We start from the raw sequence: 15,644 nt of genomic DNA, 5'->3' as shown, positions 1-15,644 counted from the left end.
ACACACACACACACACACATACACACATACATACATACACACATACACACACACATACACACACACACACACGTGGCATCCCAGAGTTAAGGATTCAATCTTGGTAAGTGGGAGGAGGGGAGACGAGTGAAACTGAAGTCTGGAGGATACTGATTTCACAAGAATTTATTTTTCAGAGTGCAGTAGCCTGAGCCAGAATAAGCATACAATTAGGACTCTTCTCGGGCTCCTGATGCAAAGCCTTGATGTGCTGATTATCTGCACACTCTCATCACTATTACGCGACATATTCGCGTCGGCTGTGGTGGCGCCCATGGTAGCTTTGTAATCCTGACACTCTGGGCCTGTGAACCAGGAAGAAACAGGTTGCTCTTGGTACTGGACCAGCATCAACACAAGACCCCTCCCCACCTGGACTTCCCTTTTCCAGGGCCACACCAGGATCCTTGGGGCCCCAGTTCACCCTCTGGCTGTGACCTGTGGAGCTTGTGGTGAATCCCGACACATACAGGCGGAAGAGAAAACTGAGGCCCACAGAAGGCAAGGGGCTTTCCAGGGTCACAAGCCCATCCCAGCAAAGCAGGATGACAGCAGGGGATGAAAGCTCTAGTCAGTGCCACTCAAATTCAGCAGTCATAATCTGCCGGAGGCCTTGTGAAAATACAAATGGCTGGGCCCCAGCCCAGAGTCTGATTCAGGAGGTCTGAGTGGGGCCTGGGAATCTGCCTTTCTGTCAAGTTTCCGGGTGGGACCCCACTTAGAGAACCACTGCTCTAAGGGATGGCAGAGCCAGTCCTGGAGGCCTGGGGCTTGGGTGAGGGAGGGGCCAGGTAGGAGGGCCTTTCTCTGCCCTCGAAGGGGCAGCAGGTAATTGGTCCAAAGGACGTTCCACTACCCACCCCCAGCAGCCCCTGCAGCACAGAGGGGCCACTTACCTTATTACAGGTGATGTCGAAGTTACCCCTGACCTGGTTCAGGGTGACTGTCCCCACACACTGTTTCACCAGCTGGAAGGGGAGGCTCGAGGTCAAACTGGAACCCCCAGCCCATAACCTCCCAGCCTCACCCCAGGGGCTGGAAATCTTCCCCAAAGCCCTCAGTTCAGATCCCTGGGAAGCATCCGCCAGTGCCCCCAGCCCCCAGCCTCACCCCATTCTCCTTGAAGTCACACTGCTCCGGGGACTGCTGGGTCGTCCTGGGGCACACGGTCTCCTTCACTGTGAAGCTCACAGGCTTTGGGGTGTCCGGGTCCCCGTCCTGGTCAAGGATCAATGTGGGGAGACTGGGCTCAGGCTCATGCTTCCTTGTCTGATCTGTCTCCCTGCCCCCACCTAGACGGCAGCCTCTCCAGCTGTTCTGTGTGCCTGGCCCTGGGCTTGGTGCTGGGTGCACGGGGGAAGGGACAGAGCCCGTTCCAGGCCTCACGGGCACACAGAGAGCAGGAGCGGATCTCACACCAGCTCTGATGAGACCATCTGCACCTCTGAGGGGCTGAGGGAAGTCAGGGGTCGCCTGAGAGGCCTCATCACTAGAACCTCCAGGCTGAGCAGAGCCCTCCCTGGTACGGAGACAACGAGGAGCAGAGGGGACTAAAGCCAGGAAGTCACATCACAGAGCCAAGGACCCCCCCTCCATCCGTGGAGGTCCCAGAAGCCCCTTAAGCCCGAACAGGGTGTACAGGGCGCCTGTTCCCACAGTAGAGATGCTAAGGCAGGAAGCTCTCATGCTGGGAGGGGACCCAGCTCTGGGAAGGTTTCCTGGAAGAGGTGGGAGCCCACCTAGAGGGAGAAGTGTCTTACTGACAGAAGGTACAGCCGGAGCAGAGGCGGTGACAGCGTGGCCAAGACTAGTGGGAGACGGCCCCCTCCCCAGGCCCCTCCTGACTCACGGTCTTGGGAGGCAGGTCCAGCTCCAGGAGGCGGTAGAGATTAGCTTCTGAGGACCGCTCGTTGAGCTGATCCAAAGCACGAATCACGGCCTCCCTGTAGCTGAGGGTCTGGGCGCTGGCCGAGGGCACCACTAGTCCCAGCAGTAGTAGCCACAGTGGCCACCGCCCCAGGGCAAGGCTGGCCCTCTGGGTCTCCATGATCCCCAAGTCGGCCTCCTCCCAGCATACAGGACCCTCCTTTATGCTCCTCCTGGGCCTGATGCAATGGCCCAACCACGCATCTTCCTGACCTGCCCCATCCCTGATCTCCCCCCCGGCTGTGAGCTGGACTTGCCTCAGCCCCTGCTGTTGCCTCACGGGATTGCTGGGCAGTGGGCGAGGGAAGCCTCCTGTGGAAGGTGAAGAAATGGTTTCTCCATCTCCCTGACAACATCTTGGCCTCTCCTGGGGCCCATGGGGAGTGTCATAGGCAGGGTTGCTCAAGAGCGTTGAGTCCTCCAGGAAAGGGAGGACCAGGCTTTGTCTTACGTCCCCTCTGCCTCCACACTCTGGCCTCCTCAGGAATCAGGGTGACAAAGTGTATTCTCTACTGAATCTCCAGTTCTAGGCACTCCCTGGCACCCAGTAGGCAGTCAATTAACATTTGATGAGTGGTTGACAGTACCACTCACAGCTAAGGACTTACACACCCAGCCAATCCCTAGGCAGACACAAAGCCCACACCATCCTTTTCTCTGCGCTCAGCACTCAGACAGTGAGCTCCATTTGTCCCCTCTCCTTGATTCTTCTCCACTGCTTTCTCAGCCAAAAAATTTCCTCTCCCTCAACCCTACCAAACGTGGCCTATTGCCCTGGCTTCTCCCCAGCCAAGCCTGAGAAAGGGTCATCTACACCCTGACCACACTTCTTTGCTCTGTCTCACCCTGAAGGTCACTGCAACTGGACAGCCCTCCCTGAATCTGGAGGCCATGCTCAAGCCTTATCTTTTTTTTTTTTTAATTTTATTTATTTATGGCTGCAGTGGGTCTTCGTTGCTGCGTGTGGGCTTTCTCTAGTTGTGGCGAGCGGGGGCTACTCTTCGTTGCGGTGCGCGCATTTCTCATTGCGGTGGCTTCTCTTGTTGCGGAGCACGGGCTCTAGGCACACTGGCTTCAGTAGTTGCGGCGCCTGGGCTCAGTAGTTGTGGCTCGCGGGCTCTAGAGCGCAGGCTCAGTAATTGTGGTGCGCGGATTAGTTGCTCCGTGGCATGTGGGATCTTCACGGGCCAGGGATCGAACCCGTGTCCCCTGCATTGGCAGGCGGATACTTAACCACTGCATCACCAGGGAAGTCCCTCAAGCCTTATCTTTATCATCACAGGCAGTGGAGCCCCTCTTTCCTCCAGAAACTGACCGATTCTCCCCTGATGCAACTCTCCTGGGTTCCCTCCTGCCTCCCCCGTGGCTCCTGCTCGGTCTCCTCCAAGGACCCTCCTCCTAAGAGGCAGGGCTGGCACAGGTGCATCCGGGCTGCTTCTCCTCCCAGTCCTCACACATTCCTGGGCAAACCCCTTCTCAAGATACCAGTTATCAAGGACACACATCACTGGTCTGTATCTCTGAGCTCAAGACTCCCATGAGTGCCCCTGGTTGTCCGCACTGGGCTGTTGGCTGCTGTTGGCTGGGTGCCGCCGCAGGAGCCCTGAGCTGAAAGCCTGGGAGCCCCACCTGCTCCTTCTTCCTCCTGAGGACACTCCCTCTGGCCTCCCACCAGCCCGGCCCAGCTCCTACCGCCGTCTTCTCTCCTCTCAAGCGTAGCCACAGCCTCCAGACTCCGCCTTCTCTGGTTCCAGGCTCTCCCCAGACCACTGTCCGCCCTCCACACCATTGTCTAGGGGCTCATGCCAAGCACTGATGTGGCCATTTCCCCCGCTGCCTTGAGGCAGGGGCGTCAGGGTCTGGGTCTTGATGCTCCCTGCTGCCCTCAGCCCCTGCCCTGCAGGCCTCAGGTGTCAGGCTGCCCCATCCACCGCAACCACGCAGACAGCGCTGAGCCCCCTGCTCTTCCCCGTCTCTGCGCCTGATCCCTCTGCTTGCCCTGCCCTTCCGCCTGGGGAAGGCTTCCCTGACCTCCAACCAGAAATGGCACCTCCTCCTCTTGGCTCCCACAGCCTCAGGAAGTCTCTTCTGATTTGACCCCCAGTGGCTCCCTGTCCAGTGCTGTGGATGAGACACCAGGCTGGGGGGGCCAGTGTGGGAGGTGGTGAGAACACAGCCGGAAAGATCATGGGCTAAAGCAATAGAGGGGCCACAGGCCAAGAAGGAGATTCTTGTACAGTTTTCTGGAGGAATGACCATGTAGTTGTGAGGCCTGGGGTAGCTCCTGGACTCAGCCGGCCTGCGGGACTCTTGGGGGCATGGCCAGGGCACCTCAGAAGGTGGCAACCTGGATGGATGGCGCTGGTTGAGCACTCAGCCTTGGAGAAGGAAGGAGAGCTGGGTTCTGGGCAGCCTGGTTTCCCAGTCCAGGTGTTGCCCCAGTGGTCTCTTGGTCAAACTGTATCCTTTCCCCAAGTCAAAGGAAGAAGAGGAGGTAATTCCAGTACAAAATAGTTGGCAATACACATTGTTACTGCTGTCTGGTAACCCTGAAATCCTCGCTGTGCTCTCCTGCCTCTGCGCCTTTGCATTTGTTCATTCTTCAGACTGAAGTCCCCTTTCTCGTCCTTCCCTGAATCCTTAGGAGGGTCCCCTGCCAGGTCCTCAGACAGCACCTCCTGTGGTGGGGGGAGAGCCTTCCCTTCCTCCAGCATCTGGCTTTCTTGGTTTAGTCCTCACAGCCTGTCAGAGCGGAGGTCTTCTCAGGAAAGACACAACAGCCCTTGTCCCAGGCAGGTTGCCCCTGACTCCACTTCTGGTCCTTGAGAAATCCTCATGCAACCTTCACCCCAACAAACTCAGGTATGAGCCCTGATCCTGCGTCTCCTCTCTCCTTTGCTCCTCCCGGCCATCCTTCCTGCCCATGAGACTCATGGCCATTGTACCTGTAGGCTTAGCCCTGAGACTGAACTGCGTCTCTGTGAGTGTTTAACAAATGCCTGGCCCCTCCGGACTGTCACCTCCATGTGAGCAGGGACAGCATCCCCACCAGCACTGCACACAGAGCAGGTCTCCTTAAGTCCCTACTGGGGGTTGGAGGAGGAGGGCAGAGGCGTGTGAAGGGCACGGGAGGGACCCGAGAATGGAGACGCTGTGCTGGACCTCTTGGTCCTGCTGTCTCTCCCCATGCCCGCCTGGAAGGAACAGGGGCGTCCCCCATGACTGTGTTTACAGGAGTGATCACACACACACACACACACACACACACACACACACATACACACATACATACATACACACATACACACACACATACACACACACACACACGTGGCATCCCAGAGTTAAGGATTCAATCTTGGTAAGTGGGAGGAGGGGAGACGAGTGAAACTGAAGTCTGGAGGATACTGATTTCACAAGAATTTATTTTTCAGAGTGCAGTAGCCTGAGCCAGAATAAGCATACAATTAGGACTCTTCTCGGGCTCCTGATGCAAAGCCTTGATGTGCTGATTATCTGCACACTCTCATCACTATTACGCGACATATTCGCGTCGGCTGTGGTGGCGCCCATGGTAGCTTTGTAATCCTGACACTCTGGGCCTGTGAACCAGGAAGAAACAGGTTGCTCTTGGTACTGGACCAGCATCAACACAAGACCCCTCCCCACCTGGACTTCCCTTTTCCAGGGCCACACCAGGATCCTTGGGGCCCCAGTTCACCCTCTGGCTGTGACCTGTGGAGCTTGTGGTGAATCCCGACACATACAGGCGGAAGAGAAAACTGAGGCCCACAGAAGGCAAGGGGCTTTCCAGGGTCACAAGCCCATCCCAGCAAAGCAGGATGACAGCAGGGGATGAAAGCTCTAGTCAGTGCCACTCAAATTCAGCAGTCATAATCTGCCGGAGGCCTTGTGAAAATACAAATGGCTGGGCCCCAGCCCAGAGTCTGATTCAGGAGGTCTGAGTGGGGCCTGGGAATCTGCCTTTCTGTCAAGTTTCCGGGTGGGACCCCACTTAGAGAACCACTGCTCTAAGGGATGGCAGAGCCAGTCCTGGAGGCCTGGGGCTTGGGTGAGGGAGGGGCCAGGTAGGAGGGCCTTTCTCTGCCCTCGAAGGGGCAGCAGGTAATTGGTCCAAAGGACGTTCCACTACCCACCCCCAGCAGCCCCTGCAGCACGGAGGGGCCACTTACCTTATTACAGGTGATGTCGAAGTTACCCCTGACCTGGTTCAGGGTGACTGTCCCCACACACTGTTTCACCAGCTGGAAGGGGAGGCTCGAGGTCAAACTGGAACCCCCAGCCCATAACCTCCCAGCCTCACCCCAGGGGCTGGAAATCTTCCCCAAAGCCCTCAGTTCAGATCCCTGGGAAGCATCCGCCAGTGCCCCCAGCCCCCAGCCTCACCCCATTCTCCTTGAAGTCACACTGCTCCGGGGACTGCTGGGTCGTCCTGGGGCACACGGTCTCCTTCACTGTGAAGCTCACAGGCTTTGGGGTGTCCGGGTCCCCGTCCTGGTCAAGGATCAATGTGGGGAGACTGGGCTCAGGCTCATGCTTCCTTGTCTGATCTGTCTCCCTGCCCCCACCTAGACGGCAGCCTCTCCAGCTGTTCTGTGTGCCTGGCCCTGGGCTTGGTGCTGGGTGCACGGGGGAAGGGACAGAGCCCGTTCCAGGCCTCACGGGCACACAGAGAGCAGGAGCGGATCTCACACCAGCTCTGATGAGACCATCTGCACCTCTGAGGGGCTGAGGGAAGTCAGGGGTCGCCTGAGAGGCCTCATCACTAGAACCTCCAGGCTGAGCAGAGCCCTCCCTGGTACGGAGACAACGAGGAGCAGAGGGGACTAAAGCCAGGAAGTCACATCACAGAGCCAAGGACCCCCCCTCCATCCGTGGAGGTCCCAGAAGCCCCTTAAGCCCGAACAGGGTGTACAGGGCGCCTGTTCCCACAGTAGAGATGCTAAGGCAGGAAGCTCTCATGCTGGGAGGGGACCCAGCTCTGGGAAGGTTTCCTGGAAGAGGTGGGAGCCCACCTAGAGGGAGAAGTGTCTTACTGACAGAAGGTACAGCCGGAGCAGAGGCGGTGACAGCGTGGCCAAGACTAGTGGGAGACGGCCCCCTCCCCAGGCCCCTCCTGACTCACGGTCTTGGGAGGCAGGTCCAGCTCCAGGAGGCGGTAGAGATTAGCTTCTGAGGACCGCTCGTTGAGCTGATCCAAAGCACGAATCACGGCCTCCCTGTAGCTGAGGGTCTGGGCGCTGGCCGAGGGCACCACTAGTCCCAGCAGTAGTAGCCACAGTGGCCACCGCCCCAGGGCAAGGCTGGCCCTCTGGGTCTCCATGATCCCCAAGTCGGCCTCCTCCCAGCATACAGGACCCTCCTTTATGCTCCTCCTGGGCCTGATGCAATGGCCCAACCACGCATCTTCCTGACCTGCCCCATCCCTGATCTCCCCCCCGGCTGTGAGCTGGACTTGCCTCAGCCCCTGCTGTTGCCTCACGGGATTGCTGGGCAGTGGGCGAGGGAAGCCTCCTGTGGAAGATGAAGAAATGGTTTCTCCATCTCCCTGACAACATCTTGGCCTCTCCTGGGGCCCATGGGGAGTGTCATAGGCAGGGTTGCTCAAGAGCGTTGAGTCCTCCAGGAAAGGGAGGACCAGGCTTTGTCTTACGTCCCCTCTGCCTCCACACTCTGGCCTCCTCAGGAATCAGGGTGACAAAGTGTATTCTCTACTGAATCTCCAGTTCTAGGCACTCCCTGGCACCCAGTAGGCAGTCAATTAACATTTGATGAGTGGTTGACAGTACCACTCACAGCTAAGGACTTACACACCCAGCCAATCCCTAGGCAGACACAAAGCCCACACCATCCTTTTCTCTGCGCTCAGCACTCAGACAGTGAGCTCCATTTGTCCCCTCTCCTTGATTCTTCTCCACTGCTTTCTCAGCCAAAAAATTTCCTCTCCCTCAACCCTACCAAACGTGGCCTATTGCCCTGGCTTCTCCCCAGCCAAGCCTGAGAAAGGGTCATCTACACCCTGACCACACTTCTTTGCTCTGTCTCACCCTGAAGGTCACTGCAACTGGACAGCCCTCCCTGAATCTGGAGGCCATGCTCAAGCCTTATCTTTTTTTTTTTTAATTTTATTTATTTATGGCTGCAGTGGGTCTTCGTTGCTGCGTGTGGGCTTTCTCTAGTTGTGGCGAGCGGGGGCTACTCTTCGTTGCGGTGCGCGCATTTCTCATTGCGGTGGCTTCTCTTGTTGCGGAGCACGGGCTCTAGGCACACTGGCTTCAGTAGTTGCGGCGCCTGGGCTCAGTAGTTGTGGCTCGCGGGCTCTAGAGCGCAGGCTCAGTAATTGTGGTGCGCGGATTAGTTGCTCCGTGGCATGTGGGATCTTCACGGGCCAGGGATCGAACCCGTGTCCCCTGCATTGGCAGGCGGATACTTAACCACTGCATCACCAGGGAAGTCCCTCAAGCCTTATCTTTATCATCACAGGCAGTGGAGCCCCTCTTTCCTCCAGAAACTGACCGATTCTCCCCTGATGCAACTCTCCTGGGTTCCCTCCTGCCTCCCCCGTGGCTCCTGCTCGGTCTCCTCCAAGGACCCTCCTCCTAAGAGGCAGGGCTGGCACAGGTGCATCCGGGCTGCTTCTCCTCCCAGTCCTCACACATTCCTGGGCAAACCCCTTCTCAAGATACCAGTTATCAAGGACACACATCACTGGTCTGTATCTCTGAGCTCAAGACTCCCATGAGTGCCCCTGGTTGTCCGCACTGGGCTGTTGGCTGCTGTTGGCTGGGTGCCGCCGCAGGAGCCCTGAGCTGAAAGCCTGGGAGCCCCACCTGCTCCTTCTTCCTCCTGAGGACACTCCCTCTGGCCTCCCACCAGCCCGGCCCAGCTCCTACCGCCGTCTTCTCTCCTCTCAAGCGTAGCCACAGCCTCCAGACTCCGCCTTCTCTGGTTCCAGGCTCTCCCCAGACCACTGTCCGCCCTCCACACCATTGTCTAGGGGCTCATGCCAAGCACTGATGTGGCCATTTCCCCCGCTGCCTTGAGGCAGGGGCGTCAGGGTCTGGGTCTTGATGCTCCCTGCTGCCCTCAGCCCCTGCCCTGCAGGCCTCAGGTGTCAGGCTGCCCCATCCACCGCAACCACGCAGACAGCGCTGAGCCCCCTGCTCTTCCCCGTCTCTGCGCCTGATCCCTCTGCTTGCCCTGCCCTTCCGCCTGGGGAAGGCTTCCCTGACCTCCAACCAGAAATGGCACCTCCTCCTCTTGGCTCCCACAGCCTCAGGAAGTCTCTTCTGATTTGACCCCCAGTGGCTCCCTGTCCAGTGCTGTGGATGAGACACCAGGCTGGGGGGGCCAGTGTGGGAGGTGGTGAGAACACAGCCGGAAAGATCATGGGCTAAAGCAATAGAGGGGCCACAGGCCAAGAAGGAGATTCTTGTACAGTTTTCTGGAGGAATGACCATGTAGTTGTGAGGCCTGGGGTAGCTCCTGGACTCAGCCGGCCTGCGGGACTCTTGGGGGCATGGCCAGGGCACCTCAGAAGGTGGCAACCTGGATGGATGGCGCTGGTTGAGCACTCAGCCTTGGAGAAGGAAGGAGAGCTGGGTTCTGGGCAGCCTGGTTTCCCAGTCCAGGTGTTGCCCCAGTGGTCTCTTGGTCAAACTGTATCCTTTCCCCAAGTCAAAGGAAGAAGAGGAGGTAATTCCAGTACAAAATAGTTGGCAATACACATTGTTACTGCTGTCTGGTAACCCTGAAATCCTCGCTGTGCTCTCCTGCCTCTGCGCCTTTGCATTTGTTCATTCTTCAGACTGAAGTCCCCTTTCTCGTCCTTCCCTGAATCCTTAGGAGGGTCCCCTGCCAGGTCCTCAGACAGCACCTCCTGTGGTGGGGGGAGAGCCTTCCCTTCCTCCAGCATCTGGCTTTCTTGGTTTAGTCCTCACAGCCTGTCAGAGCGGAGGTCTTCTCAGGAAAGACACAACAGCCCTTGTCCCAGGCAGGTTGCCCCTGACTCCACTTCTGGTCCTTGAGAAATCCTCATGCAACCTTCACCCCAACAAACTCAGGTATGAGCCCTGATCCTGCGTCTCCTCTCTCCTTTGCTCCTCCCGGCCATCCTTCCTGCCCATGAGACTCATGGCCATTGTACCTGTAGGCTTAGCCCTGAGACTGAACTGCGTCTCTGTGAGTGTTTAACAAATGCCTGGCCCCTCCGGACTGTCACCTCCATGTGAGCAGGGACAGCATCCCCACCAGCACTGCACACAGAGCAGGTCTCCTTAAGTCCCTACTGGGGGTTGGAGGAGGAGGGCAGAGGCGTGTGAAGGGCACGGGAGGGACCCGAGAATGGAGACGCTGTGCTGGACCTCTTGGTCCTGCTGTCTCTCCCCATGCCCGCCTGGAAGGAACAGGGGCGTCCCCCATGACTGTGTTTACAGGAGTGATCACACACACACACACACACACACACACACACACATACACACTTACATACATACACACATACACACACACATACACACACACACACACGTGGCATCCCAGAGTTAAGGATTCAATCTTGGTAAGTGGGAGGAGGGGAGACGAGTGAAACTGAAGTCTGGAGGATACTGATTTCACAAGAATTTATTTTTCAGAGTGCAGTAGCCTGAGCCAGAATAAGCATACAATTAGGACTCTTCTCGGGCTCCTGATGCAAAGCCTTGATGTGCTGATTATCTGCACACTCTCATCACTATTACGCGACATATTCGCGTCGGCTGTGGTGGCGCCCATGGTAGCTTTGTAATCCTGACACTCTGGGCCTGTGAACCAGGAAGAAACAGGTTGCTCTTGGTACTGGACCAGCATCAACACAAGACCCCTCCCCACCTGGACTTCCCTTTTCCAGGGCCACACCAGGATCCTTGGGGCCCCAGTTCACCCTCTGGCTGTGACCTGTGGAGCTTGTGGTGAATCCCGACACATACAGGCGGAAGAGAAAACTGAGGCCCACAGAAGGCAAGGGGCTTTCCAGGGTCACAAGCCCATCCCAGCAAAGCAGGATGACAGCAGGGGATGAAAGCTCTAGTCAGTGCCACTCAAATTCAGCAGTCATAATCTGCCGGAGGCCTTGTGAAAATACAAATGGCTGGGCCCCAGCCCAGAGTCTGATTCAGGAGGTCTGAGTGGGGCCTGGGAATCTGCCTTTCTGTCAAGTTTCCGGGTGGGACCCCACTTAGAGAACCACTGCTCTAAGGGATGGCAGAGCCAGTCCTGGAGGCCTGGGGCTTGGGTGAGGGAGGGGCCAGGTAGGAGGGCCTTTCTCTGCCCTCGAAGGGGCAGCAGGTAATTGGTCCAAAGGACGTTCCACTACCCACCCCCAGCAGCCCCTGCAGCACGGAGGGGCCACTTACCTTATTACAGGTGATGTCGAAGTTACCCCTGACCTGGTTCAGGGTGACTGTCCCCACACACTGTTTCACCAGCTGGAAGGGGAGGCTCGAGGTCAAACTGGAACCCCCAGCCCATAACCTCCCAGCCTCACCCCAGGGGCTGGAAATCTTCCCCAAAGCCCTCAGTTCAGATCCCTGGGAAGCATCCGCCAGTGCCCCCAGCCCCCAGCCTCACCCCATTCTCCTTGAAGTCACACTGCTCCGGGGACTGCTGGGTCGTCCTGGGGCACACGGTCTCCTTCACTGTGAAGCTCACAGGCTTTGGGGTGTCCGGGTCCCCGTCCTGGTCAAGGATCAATGTGGGGAGACTGGGCTCAGGCTCATGCTTCCTTGTCTGATCTGTCTCCCTGCCCCCACCTAGACGGCAGCCTCTCCAGCTGTTCTGTGTGCCTGGCCCTGGGCTTGGTGCTGGGTGCACGGGGGAAGGGACAGAGCCCGTTCCAGGCCTCACGGGCACACAGAGAGCAGGAGCGGATCTCACACCAGCTCTGATGAGACCATCTGCACCTCTGAGGGGCTGAGGGAAGTCAGGGGTCGCCTGAGAGGCCTCATCACTAGAACCTCCAGGCTGAGCAGAGCCCTCCCTGGTACGGAGACAACGAGGAGCAGAGGGGACTAAAGCCAGGAAGTCACATCACAGAGCCAAGGACCCCCCCTCCATCCGTGGAGGTCCCAGAAGCCCCTTAAGCCCGAACAGGGTGTACAGGGCGCCTGTTCCCACAGTAGAGATGCTAAGGCAGGAAGCTCTCATGCTGGGAGGGGACCCAGCTCTGGGAAGGTTTCCTGGAAGAGGTGGGAGCCCACCTAGAGGGAGAAGTGTCTTACTGACAGAAGGTACAGCCGGAGCAGAGGCGGTGACAGCGTGGCCAAGACTAGTGGGAGACGGCCCCCTCCCCAGGCCCCTCCTGACTCACGGTCTTGGGAGGCAGGTCCAGCTCCAGGAGGCGGTAGAGATTAGCTTCTGAGGACCGCTCGTTGAGCTGATCCAAAGCACGAATCACGGCCTCCCTGTAGCTGAGGGTCTGGGCGCTGGCCGAGGGCACCACTAGTCCCAGCAGTAGTAGCCACAGTGGCCACCGCCCCAGGGCAAGGCTGGCCCTCTGGGTCTCCATGATCCCCAAGTCGGCCTCCTCCCAGCATACAGGACCCTCTTTTATGCTCCTCCTGGGCCTGATGCAATGGCCCAACCACGCATCTTCCTGACCTGCCCCATCCCTGATCTCCCCCCCGGCTGTGAGCTGGACTTGCCTCAGCCCCTGCTGTTGCCTCACGGGATTGCTGGGCAGTGGGCGAGGGAAGCCTCCTGTGGAAGGTGAAGAAATGGTTTCTCCATCTCCCTGACAACATCTTGGCCTCTCCTGGGGCCCATGGGGAGTGTCATAGGCAGGGTTGCTCAAGAGCGTTGAGTCCTCCAGGAAAGGGAGGACCAGGCTTTGTCTTACGTCCCCTCTGCCTCCACACTCTGGCCTCCTCAGGAATCAGGGTGACAAAGTGTATTCTCTACTGAATCTCCAGTTCTAGGCACTCCCTGGCACCCAGTAGGCAGTCAATTAACATTTGATGAGTGGTTGACAGTACCACTCACAGCTAAGGACTTACACACCCAGCCAATCCCTAGGCAGACACAAAGCCCACACCATCCTTTTCTCTGCGCTCAGCACTCAGACAGTGAGCTCCATTTGTCCCCTCTCCTTGATTCTTCTCCACTGCTTTCTCAGCCAAAAAATTTCCTCTCCCTCAACCCTACCAAACGTGGCCTATTGCCCTGGCTTCTCCCCAGCCAAGCCTGAGAAAGGGTCATCTACACCCTGACCACACTTCTTTGCTCTGTCTCACCCTGAAGGTCACTGCAACTGGACAGCCCTCCCTGAATCTGGAGGCCATGCTCAAGCCTTATCTTTTTTTTTTTTAATTTTATTTATTTTTGGCTGCAGTGGGTCTTCGTTGCTGCGTGTGGGCTTTCTCTAGTTGTGGCGAGCGGGGGCTACTCTTCGTTGCGGTGCGCGCATTTCTCATTGCGGTGGCTTCTCTTGTTGCGGAGCACGGGCTCTAGGCACACTGGCTTCAGTAGTTGCGGCGCCTGGGCTCAGTAGTTGTGGCTCGCGGGCTCTAGAGCGCAGGCTCAGTAATTGTGGTGCGCGGATTAGTTGCTCCGTGGCATGTGGGATCTTCACGGGCCAGGGATCGAACCCGTGTCCCCTGCATTGGCAGGCGGATACTTAACCACTGCATCACCAGGGAAGTCCCTCAAGCCTTATCTTTATCATCACAGGCAGTGGAGCCCCTCTTTCCTCCAGAAACTGACCGATTCTCCCCTGATGCAACTCTCCTGGGTTCCCTCCTGCCTCCCCCGTGGCTCCTGCTCGGTCTCCTCCAAGGACCCTCCTCCTAAGAGGCAGGGCTGGCACAGGTGCATCCGGGCTGCTTCTCCTCCCAGTCCTCACACATTCCTGGGCAAACCCCTTCTCAAGATACCAGTTATCAAGGACACACATCACTGGTCTGTATCTCTGAGCTCAAGACTCCCATGAGTGCCCCTGGTTGTCCGCACTGGGCTGTTGGCTGCTGTTGGCTGGGTGCCGCCGCAGGAGCCCTGAGCTGAAAGCCTGGGAGCCCCACCTGCTCCTTCTTCCTCCTGAGGACACTCCCTCTGGCCTCCCACCAGCCCGGCCCAGCTCCTACCGCCGTCTTCTCTCCTCTCAAGCGTAGCCACAGCCTCCAGACTCCGCCTTCTCTGGTTCCAGGCTCTCCCCAGACCACTGTCCGCCCTCCACACCATTGTCTAGGGGCTCATGCCAAGCACTGATGTGGCCATTTCCCCCGCTGCCTTGAGGCAGGGGCGTCAGGGTCTGGGTCTTGATGCTCCCTGCTGCCCTCAGCCCCTGCCCTGCAGGCCTCAGGTGTCAGGCTGCCCCATCCACCGCAACCACGCAGACAGCGCTGAGCCCCCTGCTCTTCCCCGTCTCTGCGCCTGATCCCTCTGCTTGCCCTGCCCTTCCGCCTGGGGAAGGCTTCCCTGACCTCCAACCAGAAATGGCACCTCCTCCTCTTGGCTCCCACAGCCTCAGGAAGTCTCTTCTGATTTGACCCCCAGTGGCTCCCTGTCCAGTGCTGTGGATGAGACACCAGGCTGGGGGGGCCAGTGTGGGAGGTGGTGAGAACACAGCCGGAAAGATCATGGGCTAAAGCAATAGAGGGGCCACAGGCCAAGAAGGAGATTCTTGTACAGTTTTCTGGAGGAATGACCATGTAGTTGTGAGGCCTGGGGTAGCTCCTGGACTCAGCCGGCCTGCGGGACTCTTGGGGGCATGGCCAGGGCACCTCAGAAGGTGGCAACCTGGATGGATGGCGCTGGTTGAGCACTCAGCCTTGGAGAAGGAAGGAGAGCTGGGCTTCTGTGCAACCTGGTTTCACAGTCCAGATGTTGCCCCAGGGCCCTCTTGGTCAAGCTGTATTCTTTCCCCAAGTCGAAGGAGGAAAAGCAGATGATCACAGTAGAAAATAATTAGCAATACACATGGTTACTGGCTATTAGGTAACCCTGAAATCCTCCCTGTGCTTTCCTGCCTCTGAAACTTTGCATCTGCTCACTCTTCCGACTGAAGTCCCCTTCCCCATCCTCCCTGGATCCTGTGTAGGCCCATAGACTGCAACTCCCGTGGTGGGGGCCTGCCTCCCATGCCTCCAGTCTGGCTTTCCTGGTTTAGTCCTCACAGCCTGTCAGAGCGGAGGTCTTCTCGGGAGACACACCACAGCCCTTGTCCCCAGGCGGGTTTGCCCCTGACTCCACATCTGGTCCTTGAGAAATCCTCATGCACCTTTCACCCCAACAAACTCAGGTATGAGGCCTGATCCTGCATCGCCCCTCTCCTTTGCTCCTCCCAGCCATCCTTCCTGTCCGTGAGACTCTGGGCAGGAAGCGGAACTGGACCTCAGGCTGCTGTGCCCCCAAATGCTGGGGAACACCCACCAGCTCCCTGAGTTGTCCAGTTCATGAGGAAAATGAAACCTACAGGTTAAATCACTCAAATAAGGATCTACCATCCAGGAAACAGGAGACGCAAGACTTGGACCAAATGCCCCGACTCACCCACCATGCTGGTCGTCTCACAGGGACCAGGGGAGGGAACTCGGCCCTCCCTCCTGCCCTCTGCAGTGAGCAGGGAAGGCAGCCACGGCTGCTGTGAGGGTGGGGACTTGGGTCAGGGCTGAGTGTCAGGACCCTCT

The 15,644-nt window shown here is 57.9% G+C and overlaps 3 protein-coding genes across 3 annotated transcripts; all 3 read right to left on the bottom strand.

Moving 5' to 3' along the window:
- Window positions 1-188: 188 nt before the first annotated feature.
- LOC133094686 (cathelicidin-1-like) lies at window positions 189-3,971 on the bottom strand. The gene is made up of 5 exons (XM_061195341.1): window positions 3,658-3,971; window positions 1,889-2,277; window positions 1,150-1,257; window positions 936-1,007; window positions 189-344 (listed from the first exon to the last, which is right to left on the bottom strand). The coding sequence occupies exons 1-5, from the start codon at window positions 3,752-3,754 to the stop codon at window positions 255-257; spliced, it is 756 nt and encodes a 251-aa protein (XP_061051324.1). The 5' UTR covers window positions 3,755-3,971; the 3' UTR covers window positions 189-254.
- Window positions 3,972-5,411: 1,440 nt separating this feature from the next.
- Window positions 5,412-9,193, bottom strand: LOC133094685 (cathelicidin-1-like). The gene is made up of 5 exons (XM_061195340.1): window positions 8,880-9,193; window positions 7,112-7,500; window positions 6,373-6,480; window positions 6,159-6,230; window positions 5,412-5,567 (listed from the first exon to the last, which is right to left on the bottom strand). Exons 1-5 carry the CDS (start codon window positions 8,974-8,976, stop codon window positions 5,478-5,480), a joined length of 756 nt encoding a protein of 251 aa, XP_061051323.1. The 5' UTR covers window positions 8,977-9,193; the 3' UTR covers window positions 5,412-5,477.
- Window positions 9,194-10,631: 1,438 nt separating this feature from the next.
- Window positions 10,632-14,413, bottom strand: LOC133094684 (cathelicidin-1-like). The gene is made up of 5 exons (XM_061195339.1): window positions 14,100-14,413; window positions 12,332-12,720; window positions 11,593-11,700; window positions 11,379-11,450; window positions 10,632-10,787 (listed from the first exon to the last, which is right to left on the bottom strand). Exons 1-5 carry the CDS (start codon window positions 14,194-14,196, stop codon window positions 10,698-10,700), a joined length of 756 nt encoding a protein of 251 aa, XP_061051322.1. The 5' UTR covers window positions 14,197-14,413; the 3' UTR covers window positions 10,632-10,697.
- Window positions 14,414-15,644: the final 1,231 nt, after the last annotated feature.

The sequence above is a fragment of the Eubalaena glacialis genome, chromosome 7 (assembly GCF_028564815.1).
Source record: "Eubalaena glacialis isolate mEubGla1 chromosome 7, mEubGla1.1.hap2.+ XY, whole genome shotgun sequence".
Classification (NCBI taxonomy): Eukaryota; Metazoa; Chordata; class Mammalia; order Artiodactyla; family Balaenidae; genus Eubalaena; species Eubalaena glacialis.
Note: the sequence above shows the minus strand (reverse complement) of the source record. Positions and strands in the feature narration are given on the sequence as shown.

Excerpts from the sequence above, each read along its gene's own strand:
- LOC133094686 (XM_061195341.1), bottom strand. The coding sequence starts at position 3,754 with ATGGTGTGGAGGGCGGACAGTGGTCTGGGGAGAGCCTGGAACCAGAGA. Across the intron at positions 2,278-3,657 it reads TGAGAGGAGAGAAGACGGCG|GAGGCTTCCCTCGCCCACTG; the intron begins GTAGGAGCTGGG and ends CACCTTCCACAG. Across the intron at positions 1,008-1,149 it reads GTGACTTCAAGGAGAATGGG|CTGGTGAAACAGTGTGTGGG; the intron begins GTGAGGCTGGGG and ends CTCCCCTTCCAG.
- LOC133094685 (XM_061195340.1), bottom strand. The coding sequence starts at position 8,976 with ATGGTGTGGAGGGCGGACAGTGGTCTGGGGAGAGCCTGGAACCAGAGA. Across the intron at positions 6,231-6,372 it reads GTGACTTCAAGGAGAATGGG|CTGGTGAAACAGTGTGTGGG; the intron begins GTGAGGCTGGGG and ends CTCCCCTTCCAG. Across the intron at positions 5,568-6,158 it reads TCGACATCACCTGTAATAAG|GCCCAGAGTGTCAGGATTAC; the intron begins GTAAGTGGCCCC and ends CCTGGTTCACAG.
- LOC133094684 (XM_061195339.1), bottom strand. The coding sequence starts at position 14,196 with ATGGTGTGGAGGGCGGACAGTGGTCTGGGGAGAGCCTGGAACCAGAGA. Across the intron at positions 11,701-12,331 it reads TGGACCTGCCTCCCAAGACC|GACGGGGACCCGGACACCCC; the intron begins GTGAGTCAGGAG and ends ATCCTTGACCAG. Across the intron at positions 10,788-11,378 it reads TCGACATCACCTGTAATAAG|GCCCAGAGTGTCAGGATTAC; the intron begins GTAAGTGGCCCC and ends CCTGGTTCACAG.